This window comes from Branchiostoma lanceolatum, chromosome 14 (assembly GCF_035083965.1).
Source record: "Branchiostoma lanceolatum isolate klBraLanc5 chromosome 14, klBraLanc5.hap2, whole genome shotgun sequence".
Classification (NCBI taxonomy): domain Eukaryota; kingdom Metazoa; phylum Chordata; class Leptocardii; order Amphioxiformes; family Branchiostomatidae; genus Branchiostoma; species Branchiostoma lanceolatum.
Genome location: NC_089735.1, coordinates 6,084,285 through 6,100,122, shown reverse-complemented (window position 1 = coordinate 6,100,122; position 15,838 = coordinate 6,084,285). Strand labels below are relative to the sequence as shown.

The following is a 15,838-nucleotide window of genomic DNA, read 5'->3' as shown; positions in this document are numbered from 1 at the left end:
AGATGTAGGTACCATTACGAAGGGTCACAAAACCTGGCCATAAATTATGCTAATGAGGACCTCGTTTGCATAATTTATGCATATCCCTTACCGTAAAGGCTACGGATGTCATATTTCAGATGTAGGTACCTTTAGGAGAGGTGAACACATCTGTATAAAAATTATGCTAATGCAGACCTCATTTGCATAATTTATGCATAAACTTGTTTTTACCTTACTGTAAAGGCTACGGATGTCATATTTGAGATGCAGGTACCTGTAGGAAAGGTCAGAAAACCTGGCCATACATTATGCTAATGATTGCATTATGCATAATTTATGCATAATTTATGCATATCCCTTACCATAAAAGCTACAGATGTCATATTTCAGATGCTATATGCTAATGCCGACCTCCTTTGCATAATGTATGCAGAAACTTGGCAATATCCTTACAGTCAATGCTAAGGATGTCATATTTGAGGTGTAGGTAATGGAAGGGGAATATTCTGCATTTTCCAGAAAATGTTGCCATTCTAGTTCTTCTTTTTTTTTATATACGCGCTTACATATAGATCTACATCACAGTGGATCTACAGTAATCTAAAATGAAGTCTGTTGATAATTTGCAAGAACGTAGATATTTCTCATAGATTGTCATTTCGAATGAGAAAAATATGATTTTGACATTGGATCGGCTAGGACACCTGAGTTACGGACAATGATTTTGCTGCGACATACTAGTACCACATTTCATTTGTTTCCACGAATATTGTCCACGGTTGTCTCCACCGCACCGCTTGTAACATGTCTTGTTCTGTATATAATGGGCCATTTCAAATCATTTTTCATAAGTTAAGGGGGCAACCCAGTTGTTTTAAGGTGAAATAAATAAATACATGTACCATAAACCATTCTTTCACAGATCGAGAAACCCTGTACGACCCTGTACTAGGGAGCCATGGTTCATGCCTTGAGACCCAGACGGTGGCCATCCCTAACCAGATGTGTTCTCCGTATGCAGTGCGCAGCTGACACTGCCCCACCTGGGGACTGTCATTGCACGGGGTCCCCTGAGGTGGGGGAGGGATTTGTAGAGGAGAGAGCGCTATATAATAGCATTAAAAAATCATATTTCCTCTGCGTTTGATGAACCGACAATACTAGTACTACATTTTAACCAGGGAGAAGACGTCGAACCTACATGCTAGACTACGCATACGATATTCGTACCATAATTTGTATGTTTGTATTATATAAAACACGTCCTTTTTGTCACAACGTTAGCCAAGTTGGACAGAATTGTACAATAAAGGTATTTAAGTCTTTATTCAGTACAATATCTCCAGGCAGATATTCGGAAAACCGTAACGTCAGTTTTCCAGTCTTCGGCATAGGACCATAGGATAACGCGGAGAAAACGTTCCGATCTCCATCTAAAAAATATTGGATGGGAATCGGTGAATCTGCAAGCAGATGGGGGACACGGGGAACATCAATTAGAGGACCGAGTTTTAATAGTAAAAGAAAATCAGAGCGAGTTTGATCAATGGCCACAATTTGTTGATTTCACTTTCTTTCCTGTTGGTCTCATTGAATCTTATTTGCGTGTGTTTATTGTCAACTTCCTTGCGCAATTTCTAAGCATCCTAGTACATACTGCACCACTATGCAGTACCCCCCTAGTAGTATCATATTTGCCTACCCTACACTATGCACCGCAAACGTAAGCTTTTTCAAAAACACTTTTTATGAATAAAACAGCAGGTCTGATACCAAACACGTTCGGTTTGTTCTCATCTGTCGGAAGAGCAGTGAAATGATATATCCAAAGGAGGACTTTAATTATGCGATTAATTGACAAACGAGTAGACAGTCACAACAAAGCGCTTCATTTAGGATCGAATTACCCAGTGAAAATTAGTTCCAGTTATCTGTTAGTCGAGCTGCGGTGACTCCGCTAGCTAATAGCGACATTTTTGTCCTCGCCTTTGTTATTTCTCAGGTCAAAAAGTAAAAGAAGTTTCCTAAGTTCCAGGACAGGAGATCCTTGAGGAGATCAGACGAGAAAATTAGTTTTGGACTTCCACAATTTCTACTCTGCAAAGGCCGCTGAGGCTACCCATGACTGTACTCTATCTAGAGTGAGACCTTTTAGGTGCGGCCAGCGTTTAATTTTTTGGGGGGAACGTTGATTTGCAATTTTCAGCATAGGCCTCAGTGGCCGCCAGGTTCTCACGAGCTCCCCCGGCATCGAGCTGGCCTGTACCAGGCCCCACGGATGGCTGGAAAAATAGTAGAAATTCGCCAAATCAGAGTGAATAGTTTGCTATTAAAGGGATTTGGCTACGGAGGTAGGGACCATTTGCCATCCACGGGACCTGGTAGAGGCTAGCATCGAGCTCCACCTAGAATAAGGTCTGCGAAGGAGGCTAACCAGTAGCCTCTACCAGGCTCCGTCCTATCGTTGGGAAAATAGTAGAAATCAGCCGAGGTACTCCGCTATACAGGGTAGGTCCAATATACAGTAAGGTTCCGTTAGTATTTTCCCAACGATAGGACGGAGCCTGGTAGAGGCTAACTAACCAGGGCCATGGGACCCATCTGCCGGACCTGTCGACTACCCGCGCTCTTCAAATCCATTGTCCTTTGAGACGCCGTCGTCTGACTTCATACATGGCCAGTCTTCACCAATGTCCAGGCGTTAGTGATTGAGACATGAAAGCCCGGGCGAAAACGGTCCATTTGTAATGTGTATCTCCCGTAAAAGCATTAATTTGGAGCAGTTTTGAAGATGTAAAGTTGCCCTGTAAGGGGTTCTTGTACAGGGTGCCGCGGGACCGGAAAGGCTCGGTTGTGGATCATTGATGTTGGTGATGTAAACATTAGAATTAAATCAGAATCATGCAGACATGTGTTTGTATTTGTGTCGTTTATGAAAATGGAGAACAGCAAGCGAGGAAACATGTGATGTGCCTGGTGGGAGACATGCAGGTGGTCGTCGATCATGTACCATTGCCCACCTTCACGATCACTTTACTCTAAAGCGACGCTATGCGGGATAAGCTGGTACTGACGATGTCTTTTGCCATCGAAACCCAAGAATACATGTATGGATTGTGATGATATTTGATATGTTGGTAAGTCTAGCTCGTAAGTCGATTAAAACTCCAAATCTATTAACGTATATATTGATAACCATATAAATGTCACATTTTTTCTACTTTTGATAGGCCTTTTGTGTAACGTTACTGTTTTGACAAAATTGAGTAAGGGCACATACGGCGTGCGATCATCGTACGATCGAAAACTGTGGTCATTCTTACTTAATCTTAGGATAGTCAGGCTTGTGTCGTGCAAAATTCAGCTGTCTTGTTGGAAAGGGCTGCCTTAGATCCTTGTTATGGTTCTCTCACAAATTGTACGGTTAAAAATCGCACAACCACCTAGGACGAATGTGATCGCGTTATAATGAATTAAGGAACATGTCCCCCAACAACAGTTAAATATTAAGTCATTTGACCCGCCTTTAGTTTACCTGGATTGTTTGTGTACAGAGTTCCAAAGTTCAAACAAAACCATTGTAGTTGTGCTCTCCACTGAACGTATGCTGCGAATAGGAGTAATAACCTGACTCCTGGGAAACTTTCTATTCTTAATCTCCGAACAGGGGTTGAAAATTTTTGGACAAAACTGTTTTTCTTCGCGGAGGCTTTGCAGAAGTCCCAATACCCAGGAGTAGGCGTACTTTCTTGAGGCATGTGGCACCCTTCCTACCACGTGCGCCTGTGTTATTTGTGCACGCTTGTCCTGGCCTTCTTTAGCTACAATTGTAATGGAAGGATCTCGTGCTTGGACGGTGCAGGTGCCCCAGTAGACTGGTAAGTCTCCTTCCTCATAACTTGAAGTTGCTGTACACTAACGTTACGTTGTATGCAACTTGTATTCTGACTACGTAAGTAGTCTGGAATGGTGTGTTCATTGACAAATAGGCAATTCAGCATTGAGATTTTGTCGTTTTGAGTAATCATATTAGTGCAAACTTTATGGTCAATGTTATGACTAAAATAAGCCAGTCAAAAGAGGAATAAAAAATATAGAGTATTATTTACTTATTCTTGTCATTATTCGTCAAATCAATGTTCAGAATCTGATTCTGCCTCCATGTTTGCACCAGCAAATATACAGACAATCAGACCCTTACGACAGCCCAAGGTACATGTATCTCCAATTCATTGAATCGAGACTTTAAGGTTTTTTCTTCACATTATCTGATCTTCTTTGCATGTGCAAGGTTCATAATCTACAAGCTGCCAGCTCTGCCCGACCACGTGGACCCCCATGTACAGAAAGGGCGGGGACACCTGTACATGGACGCCAGGGTGGGGGAGTGGGTATTACCTGGAACAGAGGTGGGCAGCAGGACAGGTGCGCTGGGACACACACTACAACAGATGTACGACAATGTCAACAAGATGAGGCAGGTAAGGTGTATGCTGGTGATGACAACTTCAAGATCTACAAAACTTAGTTTCTTGATTTTTATAGAAATACAAAGCTGTATCCAGATGCTTGGCCAGTGCTATTGATATATAGATGTACAGTATGCTCTGAGTGCCAGCAACTTCAAGATCTACAAAATTTATTTTCTTGATTTTCATGTTTTTGTAGAAATACAAAGCTGTATCCATATGTCTGGTATAACCAAGTTCTATTGGTATTGAAGAAGAAGTCATAAAGAATGTATGCATTGTTTAGATTGATCTTCTGTAACAATTTTAAGAGTAATCCCTATGTACATACTGGTAATTTCTAATGTTCAATTGTTAGGACAAAGTGTTTCATGTGTTTTGTTTTACTACAGGAGCAGGGTGCCTACTTTGCATACAATGACCAGTGGCCGGATGGACAGTTGTATAAAAACAAAGGGCATGCCAAAGGTAAGGTATATAGCTTAATCTCAATCTGGAGGTCACCGCCCATATAGTAGTTTTAGAATGACATACATTGTTCTACACGCTGCTATATTCATGATTGACTCTTGAAATAATCAAATAGCGTACTAGGATCATAGTGATGTCAGAGGAACAATAAGAATTGTAACAATGAAATGAAGTTATCTCATGTTTCCAAGAAAGGTGACCTCCATTAACATTCACATAACATTAGGTTAGATAAACCGCTTCTTTGAAAACCCTCATTCAGCTGCTAGTCTTGTACATGTGTTGTCAATAGTGAATCAGCATTTCTATGCCAAAACAGCCACAAAGTGAAATAAATCATCACAAGAAAATGAATAAAAAGAATTCTGATGCACTTATAATGTTCTGCTAGGTTCTATCTTGTTTGACAAGGATGGAGGGTTCTGGTTGGTACACAGTCTGCCCAGGTTCCCAAACTGGCTGGAAGAGGCGTACACCTGGCCTGTGGGAGACTTCTCCACCAAGTATGCACACATCTTCATGTGTGTCACGTTTGAACACAGCGCCTTTAGAATGATCGGTGAGTGATAGTTGCACAACAAACACACACTTTTATGAATAATGTTGTCAACGTGAAAGTAAGTTTTGTGCAACTGAAATGCTTGCATAGAATGACACTATCTACTTGCTATTCCTTGTTATCATTTGTTTTGCAGTGAAAAAGGCCATAATTTCCTGAGCCTAGTGTGACAATGCGATATTATGATAGCAGTTACTTATTTCTATTTGAGGACGGCCTGTTGTACCAGATACAACATAACTCAAAATTACAGTTTTGGCCTTCTAAGTAAAAGCACTAAGTTACAGTGAGTCAGCAGTTTACTGCAATTTCGTGTGCATATTCAACACATGTTCCTTATTCTGTAAACTCCATAAAATACCATTGTATAATTCTGACTATGTGAAAAACTTCCTCCTTGCTGTGGTTTTGCAGGAAAGCTTCTCATGTACATGGAGCCTGCAATCTACGACGCGAGTCTCCCAGCATCCTTACAGGAGGACAACCCTTACTTCTCCCCGGCCATGGACGGCGTGGGTCCTGCCGTGCCACCGTGGAACAAGAAGGCACCTCTGCTGTCAAGAGAAGGGGTTGACGTTCTCAGTTTCACCAAGTCTGGCAACTACACAGAAGGTATGGTAACAGAGCTGTGCTCTGTTCGTGAAGATTAAGAATAAGAGGTCATGATTCTATTTGTTTGTTCAGACCCTTGTAGTGCCTGGTGGCACATGGGCCAGCAAGTTCCCTTGCAGGGTATGTTTTTACAGGGATCCCCAACCAAGATGTCCTGTACAAGATCAAACCTAGCCTGATTTGATTGCGCTTATAGCAGCCATTACAGCCATTACTGGTCAGCCATTACAGCCCCAGACAGCTGGAGTTTGGGTTATACAGACTAGATCGAACCAGAGTATCCCAGTTACCAACTAATTTGAACCAGAAGCTCAACTGTGAGGCTGCTACCAGTTGAGCTATAGGGACATCCTCATCATGATTATATATATAGTTGATAACAAATATGTGCATGACAACATTTCATGTATGATCGTTTCTGTATATTTCAGAGATGTACAAGGCATTTGTGGGAAAACATTTGGACTCTGACCTGGCAGTTCAGTCCTGGAGGACAGCAAAGGACAGCATACCCAACAGCTGCTGGACACCAAAGGTAGGTTTTACTTTGATGTTGGTTGTTTGAGAAAAGGGAATCAAAATAGATGCATGCTGTCTATTCAGGTGACTCCCTATAGGAGTGAACAGTTATTGGGGATATTTGGAAGTTGACATCACAGGAACAGGGGGAAATGACAAGATGGTGATTTTTATAGTGTAGTGAAAGAATACATGTAATGTTTCTGTCGCCACTTATGCCACCACACATGATAACAACAATGTCTCTGTGGCAAAAGTGTTTCACAGTACAAAACAGTGCACATGGTTTCCTTTTGTTGTAGGTGAAGAATGTGAAGAAAGTGAAGCTCCCCTATGAGGTGGAGTTTGCATCCAGCAAAGACAAGTCCAAGTGGGTAGTGACTACAGGTGGCAAGAGCAAGTGGACCTGCATTGGCGACATGGACAGACAGGTATTCTACTTTACCCTGCAGTTGGCAGCAGGGGGAGAGATGTACATGTACTTATATTCATTAGTTCAATGGTAATTTATATAGCAGGTTTGATTCTCTGTATAAGGTAGTCCTTTAAACACCGCTGTAAGGCAAATATGTGTCTGTTAGTCCCCCCACAGGACAACATGTGTTGGTAGCCCAGGAACTAGACTATTGAGATTGTGGTTTATCACAAGGGACAGTGTAAGATGGTAGTTCAGCCTCAGGGACAGTGGGTGATGGTAGTTCAGCACCAGGGACAGAGTGTGATGGTAGTTCAGCACCAGGGACAGTGAGTGATGGTAGGTCAGCACCAGGGACAGTGTGCGATGATAATTCAGCACCAGGGACAGTGTGTGATGTTAGTTCATCAACAGGGACAGTGTGTGATGATAGTTCAGCACCAGGGACAGTGTGATGATAGTTCAGCACCAGGGACAGTGTGTGATGGTAGGTCAGCACCAGGGACAGTGTGCGATGATAATTCAGCACCAGTGTGATGATATTTCGGCACCAGGGACAGTGTGTGATGATAGATCAGCACCAGGGATAGTTCAGCAGCTTTCCCATTATGACTTGTGCTCCACCAACTATCTATTTCAGCGCTGGTCATGCATAAGAGCTCTCATTTCAATGAACAATACACATAGCGTCAAAAACATTTTCTCAATACTTTTTTTGTGTATTTCCATGTCCAGGAGCGGGAGATGAAGAGAGGGGGTGGAACACTGTGTCTGAAGGTGCCAGGTGTCTGGCAGGCTTTCACTTCTGCCGTAGTAGAAACAGAGAAGTGCAGAAAACCCGCGGAAAAGAAGACTGAATTGTGACAGCAGTAGATATCTTAAAGACTAGATAGCCTCTATGAAGACAGGTACAAAGATGGTTTGTCCTATTCCTCATTAATGTTTTAAAATGTTGCAGAGCTTACCTGCTGGAGAAACAAAAGTCCTCACTGTTATGACTAAGTTTTCTTTTCAACTCTTTTTATTAGGATGACTTTTGACTACTGTTGTAATGTCTGTACTATCATGCCCCCAAAATTGACTCCCACAGTAACCAACAGCATATGGAAACAAGGTTGGCTTCCCCCTAGAACTATATCAATGAGACACATAATGATGGACTACATTGAACTCTGGTATATTTTTTACAATACAAAAATCTACATATGTACAACAAACTATATCATCAGTCTAGTTTATCTAGCAGTGTTACAGAGGGCAGTGTATCAAGGTTTAAAGAAAAACAATTGTTAATCTGGAGGATATTAAGTTTTGATACAAATACAAAAGTTCCTCCTACATATTGTTTGTTTACTGATATGTTATCAATAACTTTAGAATAATGACATTTCTTTCACAATGACATTCCTGTCACAATAGTAAGCCTGAGGGTAAGAAAGATATCAATTGCAGCTGTTTAACTTGGTTGCTCATTTGATAACTACAATAAATCTGTTGTTGGATCAGTCCATCTCTATCAGACTGATACGATAGGATCTGTGTAAAAAAATCTCCTCAGAAATTTGTACACTTCAGTACAATTTTTTTTTTTGCAGTCGTTTTCTTCTAAAAACACAAGATGAACTATCTACTGAAATGTATGTACTGTATGTTTTTGAACGCCGTCCTAAGATACTAGTAGTTACAGACTATCAGTAGCATCAGCCCTTTTGGAGAAGGTAATCTTGAACGAAACATTTCTACCTTATATCTAAGTGTCTGTATGGAATTATCTTCATCATGTTCAACACAACACAACTTAAAGTTTCCTTGGCAACACAGGATATTTCTTTGCATTTGTCTCTGCATGTAATGGACTACAAGTCATAGACTACTTGAATAACTGATGAATGAATAATGGAAAAAGCAATACTGTGATGACTCCTTGATAATATAGTTGTAATTTGTGCTTCTCTGAATAGCACCTGATACTTCACTTGAAATGCAAGACTAACCAAACTCTGCAACTACCTACTTATTCTAAACTAACGCTCTAGATACCTAGGAAATGTTTGTGGGTTGGTTTATCAGTTCCCATATTTTTTCTTATCCATCTCAATCTCCTTTTTACGCTGGAGGATGGCAGCGTTCTTTTGCTGGATGAGGCGAATACGAGCGTCCAGCTCGCTTTCATCTGGTCGGACCTCCAGCTGCGGCGGTGGTTTCTTAGATGATGATGGAGCAGGAGACTATAATGGGGTGAAAGTATACCACACGTTAGTGGCCATGTTCCATCAGTAACTCAACACCACATGGGGAGCTGCATCAGATCTAGGAACTAGAGTAACAAGACAAACTGACCCAACCAAATCCTTTCACTTTGTAGACATGGAGAAACTAAATAAAAGAAGCACAGTTTCAAAGGCAATACTTTTGTGTTTTCTGTCTTAGAAAAATGTAGCCTTCTAGTGTTTAGACAGAACTTGCACCCCTGCCAAAATAAAAGGTTTGCTTTATTTCCTAATTATTTCTCAGTGCCAACACAATCCATTACCTGTTTCCTAGTAGTAGCAGGGGCATCCAGGTCTCGTTGAACATCCCGTTTGATCTTGATCTTGATCTGCTGCCTGGATATTGCTTGCTGGGGGGCCTGTCTCTGTACCTTGGACTGGAGGCCTAGCCGCTCGTGGATGGACTTCCGTTTGATAGAAACGTCTTCTGATGGATCAGGGACGGCACTATTCACTGTGGAATAACAGAGAGTACTTGAACAAAAGATTCTTCATACACTCACTGGTCTGGTTCCATGAAGAGAAACTCCAGAAAAATCAAAATGATCGTAGGGGATATTTTGTGAATGTTTCCATTACAACAATATTTTTGAGACATAAATGATGGAGTGTAAATTTAACAAGAATCAAGAAATATCCATGACCGGTTGCTAAGGTAGTAAAATTAAAAAGTCTTTTGAAAAGCATAAGTGATTGCATCACATCAGTCCCAACCAAAACATTATCACTAATGCACCAGCGAAAAAAAATTAACATTACACCAAAGAAACACCCCTTACCCTCATCACTAGTGATAGATATCTTCCTCTTCACGCCTCGTTCTCTCTTCTTCTTTTTCCTCCCATCCTCCTCACCACCACTCTCGACAGTTTTTCTCTGCAAAATCCTGACCCTCAAGTCTGACCCGTCCATGCTGTCAGCTCCTGTGGTGTCTGATAGGACGATTCTCTTCACCTGTACTTTTCTCTTCACTGCCTTTACCGCCTTCACCTCAGGGCTCTGTCTCAGCACGTCCTCAACAATTTCCCGTTTGTCCTGCATGGGTTCTGGAGAAACACTAGGTTTTGGTGTGACCGACTTTGGGGGAGAAACGTTAAGGGAAAGCAAAGACTTTATTTTGGGCTGCTCGTCTTTCCCCTCTGATGAAGAACCAGACTTAGACTCCTTTTCTGGTCTAAATATTTTCTTTATTTTCTTAGGTGGTGAGTGGGGGACTCTGTCAGCCTTATCAAGTGTGGCTACTTTCCTCTTCAGATCAGTCCTATCTCTGTCTCTACTTCTGTGCTGTGCTTCCTGAGAATTGTTTGGAGAGTGCCTGCGTGTGTTGCGCCTGTCCCTATTCCTATCTCGTGGCCGCTGGTGCCGTTCGCGAGGGAAACCAGATCTGCCCGGTCCATTCCTGTCCCTGTCTTCTCTCCTCCTGTCCCAAGGATCCAGGCTATCGGGGATATTTGTGCGTACCTGAGTCGTCCTTAACAGGCCCAACCCCCTGCCTTCTTTACTGTCCTCTCCAACATCTTTCTTAGTCTGCCTGAACCTGGACTCTTCAGTTTCAGACTCACTTTCACTGTCACTCAGCATGGAAGATGAACTTGATCCAGCGCTCTCCGACTTCACTGAAATCCTCCTTGTCTCTTTCTTGGGTTTAACTTTACTTACTTTTCTCCTCTCTTTCTCCACTGGTGAAATTTTGATGTTCACTGAATCAAGACCATCTGTCTTCTCTACTATACCCTGGAGAGAGACCTTCTGTTTCTCTAGTTTTGCCTCCCTGCCCTCGAATTTCCTCTTCCTTGCCTCTAACTTCTGATCTGTTGGCTTTTCCATGTCTTTAAAGGAAGATGCCTTATCCTCAGTCCTGTCTGGTGTGACTTTGAGTGTTTTATCTCCCTTTTCCAAGTTATTTCTCTTGTGCCTCTCTCCAGGCCTTGAAGGTAGACCCCTTCTCTCTGTCCTCCTTTTTGATTCTCGGACCTGGGGCTTTTGTAACGTCCTGGCAAGATTCCGTTCAAAGGAAAGTGCATCTCTTCTGTAAGCAGCAGGTAAATGCCTACTCCTGTGTTCCTCTCTTCCTCTACGTCTTGACCTTGAGTCAGATCTTCCTGACCTGTTGGCTACCTTTCTTGGCGGGGACTGAGATCTACTCCTCAACCTCTTTCTTGATCTAGACAGTGATCTAGAAGCCCTAGATTTCGAGAGTGATCTACCTCTCTTTGATCTCACTGGAGATCCTGGTCTATCCAAGAGTCCTTGTTTGGGTGACTTAGATCTCTTCCTTCGAAGTTGAACTGGTGACTTAGATCTGTTCCTGGAAAGTCGGACAGGCGACTGTGACCTACGTCTTGCTACTCTGTGTGGTGACTGTGCAACTTTCCTTCCTATACTCCTGGACCTAGATCTGGAACATGAAGTTCTCCTCCGAAATCTTTCCCTGGAGAGTGACCTTGTCTTCCTCTGCTTGGCAGCACTTGGTGATCTTGACAGTGACCTAGACCTAGAGCGAGACTTAGAGGTGGACCTTGAGGACGATCCATCGGAACTAGTAGTAGTGAATGAGACAGAGCTCTTGGACCTTGCACTTGAACTTATTTCTGGAGAAGATGGACTTCTTGCTGGAGATGCACTCCTGCTAGTTGAACTAGAACCTGACTTGGATGATGCACGAGATTCTGGCCTGTCTTCTTGAGTTTCTACTTTTTCTGGCTCATGTTCTGATAATGGAGGATTATGGCTATTCTCAATCTTGCCATTATGTGGCTCTCCATTGTTCTGTTCCAGTCTTTGATGTTCTGTAACTTTTGAAGAATTGTCAGATTCTACAGGAGCATGACTTCCAGCTCCGAACTCATCTTTGGTTTCCTCCTGTTTGTCTAAGTCTGGTGGCTTTTCCTCAACCAGTTTGGTACTTGAAACATCAATTTCTTCTGCAACAACTTCGATATCTTTGTTTTCCTCTTCCTTTTCATTTTTTGTATTACATTCTGCTTCATCAGAACTTTTCTCAGCATCTTTTTCTGCATCAAAAACATCTCTTTCTTCCTCTTTTTCTGATTCAGAACTACTTTCTTTGTGGTCTACTTCCTCCTCTTCCTCTTTTTCTGATTCGGAACTAGTGCTTTCTTTGAGGTCTACTTCATCTTCTTCCTCCCCGTCAGAACTACTTGAGCTTGACCCTCCAAGAATTTCCTCCTCCGAGTCTGAATCGCTGTCAAACCTGCTGAACTTGTCACTGCGCTTGGTTGGCGTGGATGACCTTCCTTCGTTGGGAAGTACTGTCCTGTCGATCTTTGGCACACGTCCCCGCCCTCTGGTCGGAGGCAGCCCGCCAATGGGAAGTGGGAGGTCGTTGTCCGACTCTTCTCGTACGATGTTGATAGCGATTAGATTGCTTCTCTTGGGGTGCCTGCGATGACTGGGAAAGCCTGCCTGGTTCTGGGGTCTTTGTGGGGGACTCTGTGATAAAGTGAGTGGTGGCAGAGATTGATATGAGCGTCACAATGGCTGCACAATATTTAAAAAAAAACAGAAATGTTGGACCTATTTTTACCAAATTAATTCCTAACTTTGCTATGTAAGTACTTACACATATGGATTAAATCTAGATCAACATGAGAAATTCTTGAAAAATCAGTTTTGAAGAACTTTGCAGTCTCCAATGCTATCAAATGAATAAACAAATGAAAGTTTATTATTGTGCCTTGCCACAAGGTTGCCCAGCCCACATGGGCTTATAAGGGCTATATAATTGCTATACATATAACCTCCTTAAACATCAATCCGCTGGGTTACATAAATCCACCACTTATTTTATGCAAAACAATTCCTGTATAGTAATCAATAGCTAGTTTTACCTGTGTTGGGCCAGTTGGAGGGACATCAGGCTGTACTGAATCCCCAGGTGTGGACTTGGCCTTGAGAGACTGGAGCGCTGCGAGACGAAGGGCTTCCAAGTCCTCCTCATCATCATCATCACTGTCCTCACCAGTCACTGCAGGGGAATCTTCACTCTGCTGTAAGACAAACAATGCAATCAGAGATGGCACACTTCACGCCTTATCCATGCTTTGCAACCCTTAGAACTACAGTAGTCCCCACTGAAGAACAAAACAGCAGCACTGACAATGTATGGCAAAGCTGCATTATGTATAATGGGAGAGACATGCTATAATTAAGCCAAAAACAACACTTCAATTCCCTAGGATGACTACGTTAAGACATTAGATTCAATCTTTCTTGACGTCTCCAATCAGATTTCCACGAGTTGTCCAGGTTTCACTTACAGTTTTTAGTGAGGCCAGCACAGCTGTCCGAAGGGACTGCAAGTCTTCTTCCTGAAATCAGAAAATTAGATTCACAACAGACTTGAAACGTTTCTGAATATCACACAGAATGCTAAAAAGATGACTATTTTTCTCAGCTGCAGAAAAATAAAATCATAGATTATATTTCTTTTTCCAAAGATAGACAACCAGTCTTTTTTTCTGTAGAAAATTGTAGTGATATACATGGAAAACTAACAGGCTATAGAAAACAGCTTTCAACATACAGTCAAACCTGTATTAGCGGTCACCTTTGCATAGCGGCCACCTGCCCATAGTGGTCACTTTTTGTCGGTCCCTTGGATTTTTCCCATTGACATAAGCATTAAGAATTAGGCTATAGCGGCCACCTGTCCAACGCGGTCGCGGCCAGACGATTTTCGGTCCCGCGAGTACAGTAACACTGCCGATAACGGCCAATGTGCGCCGGTGGAAGCCGCATCGCCACCGCACGCCGGGTTCAAAATCTTCATTTTTTAATGCAGTTATCAAGTTTATGTGAACTCAACTTTACGGGATAATAATAAAGAAAACAAGAATGTTTTATCTTCGTTAGATTATCCATGGTTTGACGCGCGCGAAGTCAAGTATTTCTTCACATGGCTTGCGTTTGTACATCGTAGCATATTTGACTATTTCTGTGCATTTGGATTGGACAAAGATTACGGTAGTTTTTGGAAAATACAACCCGCACATGTATCTGATGCGCTAAGTTGGCGAATTATTTCAATGTCGGCCCAATATTTCCGTTTTCCCCGGGAATTCATCCGAAAATGTGCCCAAACACGATTTTCAAAATGGCGGAGCAGCATAAAGGTCATCGGAAGACACCACTGTTACGGAGGTATAGTGTGTTAAATCTATTTTGCTGCAAACTATCACTGAGGATAATTACTGAACCAAAAGCTTCAAACTAAATATGGATAACATTACTATCTTGTAAAATTTGGGCTGTTGTAATTTTCTGAAAAGAAAAAAGCCCTCAAAAGAGCGACCTTCCTCTCATTACCCTATTAGCATAATGGTAGAAGCCGATCATGACAAGCAAACAACAACAGACTAGGAAAATTGTCGCCACGATTTTGTGTTTGAAAACGGTCGAAAACGAACAGTAAGTGGCAACTGAGCAACATATATTTTGTTCTATACTAACTAGGGGGCATTTTGCTGCGAAGAACTTTGTTTCATATGATTAAAACTCGTTGGTGACGCGTGTGCCGGCAGCGAAGCAGTCGCGAAGGATCAAGAGTTGAGTATGGCGATGCTGGTCTGTTCAGACATGAAGCTCGAGCAGACCATGGATTTTGGAGTTGGCAGATACAATAATTATTTTTTCAAGCCCATAATAGAAGTAAAAGAACAACAATCGAATTTCTAAAATGTGCCTTACCTATGTAATGTTAAATGTGTACTGTACGGTGAATAAATGTAACTCAGTGGGTACTGAAGACATGTGTCACTCGTGGTCAATTAATCAACATTTTCTCCATAGCGGCCACCTGTCCTTAGCGGCCAGTTTTTGCCAGTCCCTTGAGTGACCGCTATAGACAGGTTTGACTGTACATGTACACTCATACAGAGCAGAAAGGAACAAGCACAACATTGGAGTTCAACTTTTAGAGGCCACGTGACGCCATCGCAATATATTTTGACGAGGACAACAACATGCTTACATGCCACAGTTTATTTGTATTGTTCGACAGGTGAAACACAGCAGTTTCATTCATATGATAATCATTTTTACATGTAAGCAAATCAAGAAATTGTGCTTGTTCACTAAGTAAGATTTTTTTTGACTGACGAAACGACTGGAGCAGACTTGACAGAAGCAGACAAGATCTTTTCATTTTCTGCCAAACTTCGTTTGAATTTATCAAAGAAAATAAAAGAAACTTCATAGACAAAGTGGTACTAACTACGTCCTTATATTCTATGGACATTGTGTGAGGTACTAAGAAGTCCTAAAGGATGGAAACTGCAGCTAAATCAGAGAGAAATACGAAAAAGTCGTGGGACATATCCTACCTCGACGTCCGACGCCATCATTGCTGTCCTCGTGGAATCGTTTACTATGATATAGGGGTTTCCATTCTGTAAAACTCATCATAAAGCACATAATACTAAATATTTTGCATCCTAAAAAGAGTACTACTCTGAAAAAAAATTAATTATTCTGCTAGATTTGGTAGTTTTTAGCCTTTTGGTTGGGTACAATTTTGAGT

At 41.9% G+C, this 15,838-nt stretch overlaps 2 protein-coding genes across 3 annotated transcripts; one reads left to right on the top strand and one right to left on the bottom strand.

The window, feature by feature from the left end:
• Positions 1-3,505: 3,505 nt before the first annotated feature.
• LOC136448851 (plancitoxin-1-like) lies at positions 3,506-9,434 on the top strand. The gene is made up of 8 exons (XM_066448512.1): positions 3,506-3,860; positions 4,274-4,463; positions 4,844-4,919; positions 5,314-5,481; positions 5,896-6,093; positions 6,525-6,628; positions 6,915-7,043; positions 7,763-9,434. Exons 1-8 carry the CDS (start codon positions 3,739-3,741, stop codon positions 7,889-7,891), a joined length of 1,116 nt encoding a protein of 371 aa, XP_066304609.1. The 5' UTR covers positions 3,506-3,738; the 3' UTR covers positions 7,892-9,434.
• LOC136448848 (uncharacterized) lies at positions 8,189-15,734 on the bottom strand. Of its 2 annotated transcripts, none has more exons than XM_066448507.1 (6): positions 15,642-15,734; positions 13,578-13,628; positions 13,149-13,307; positions 10,077-12,750; positions 9,561-9,751; positions 8,189-9,255 (listed from the first exon to the last, which is right to left on the bottom strand). In XM_066448507.1, the coding sequence occupies exons 1-6, from the start codon at positions 15,660-15,662 to the stop codon at positions 9,094-9,096; spliced, it is 3,258 nt and encodes a 1,085-aa protein (XP_066304604.1). In that variant the 5' UTR covers positions 15,663-15,734; the 3' UTR covers positions 8,189-9,093. The 2 variants fall into 2 exon arrangements, with proteins under 2 accessions (XP_066304604.1, XP_066304605.1); XM_066448508.1 differs by having other exon boundaries at positions 13,149-13,304.
• Between the last annotated feature and the right edge of the window lie 104 nt (positions 15,735-15,838).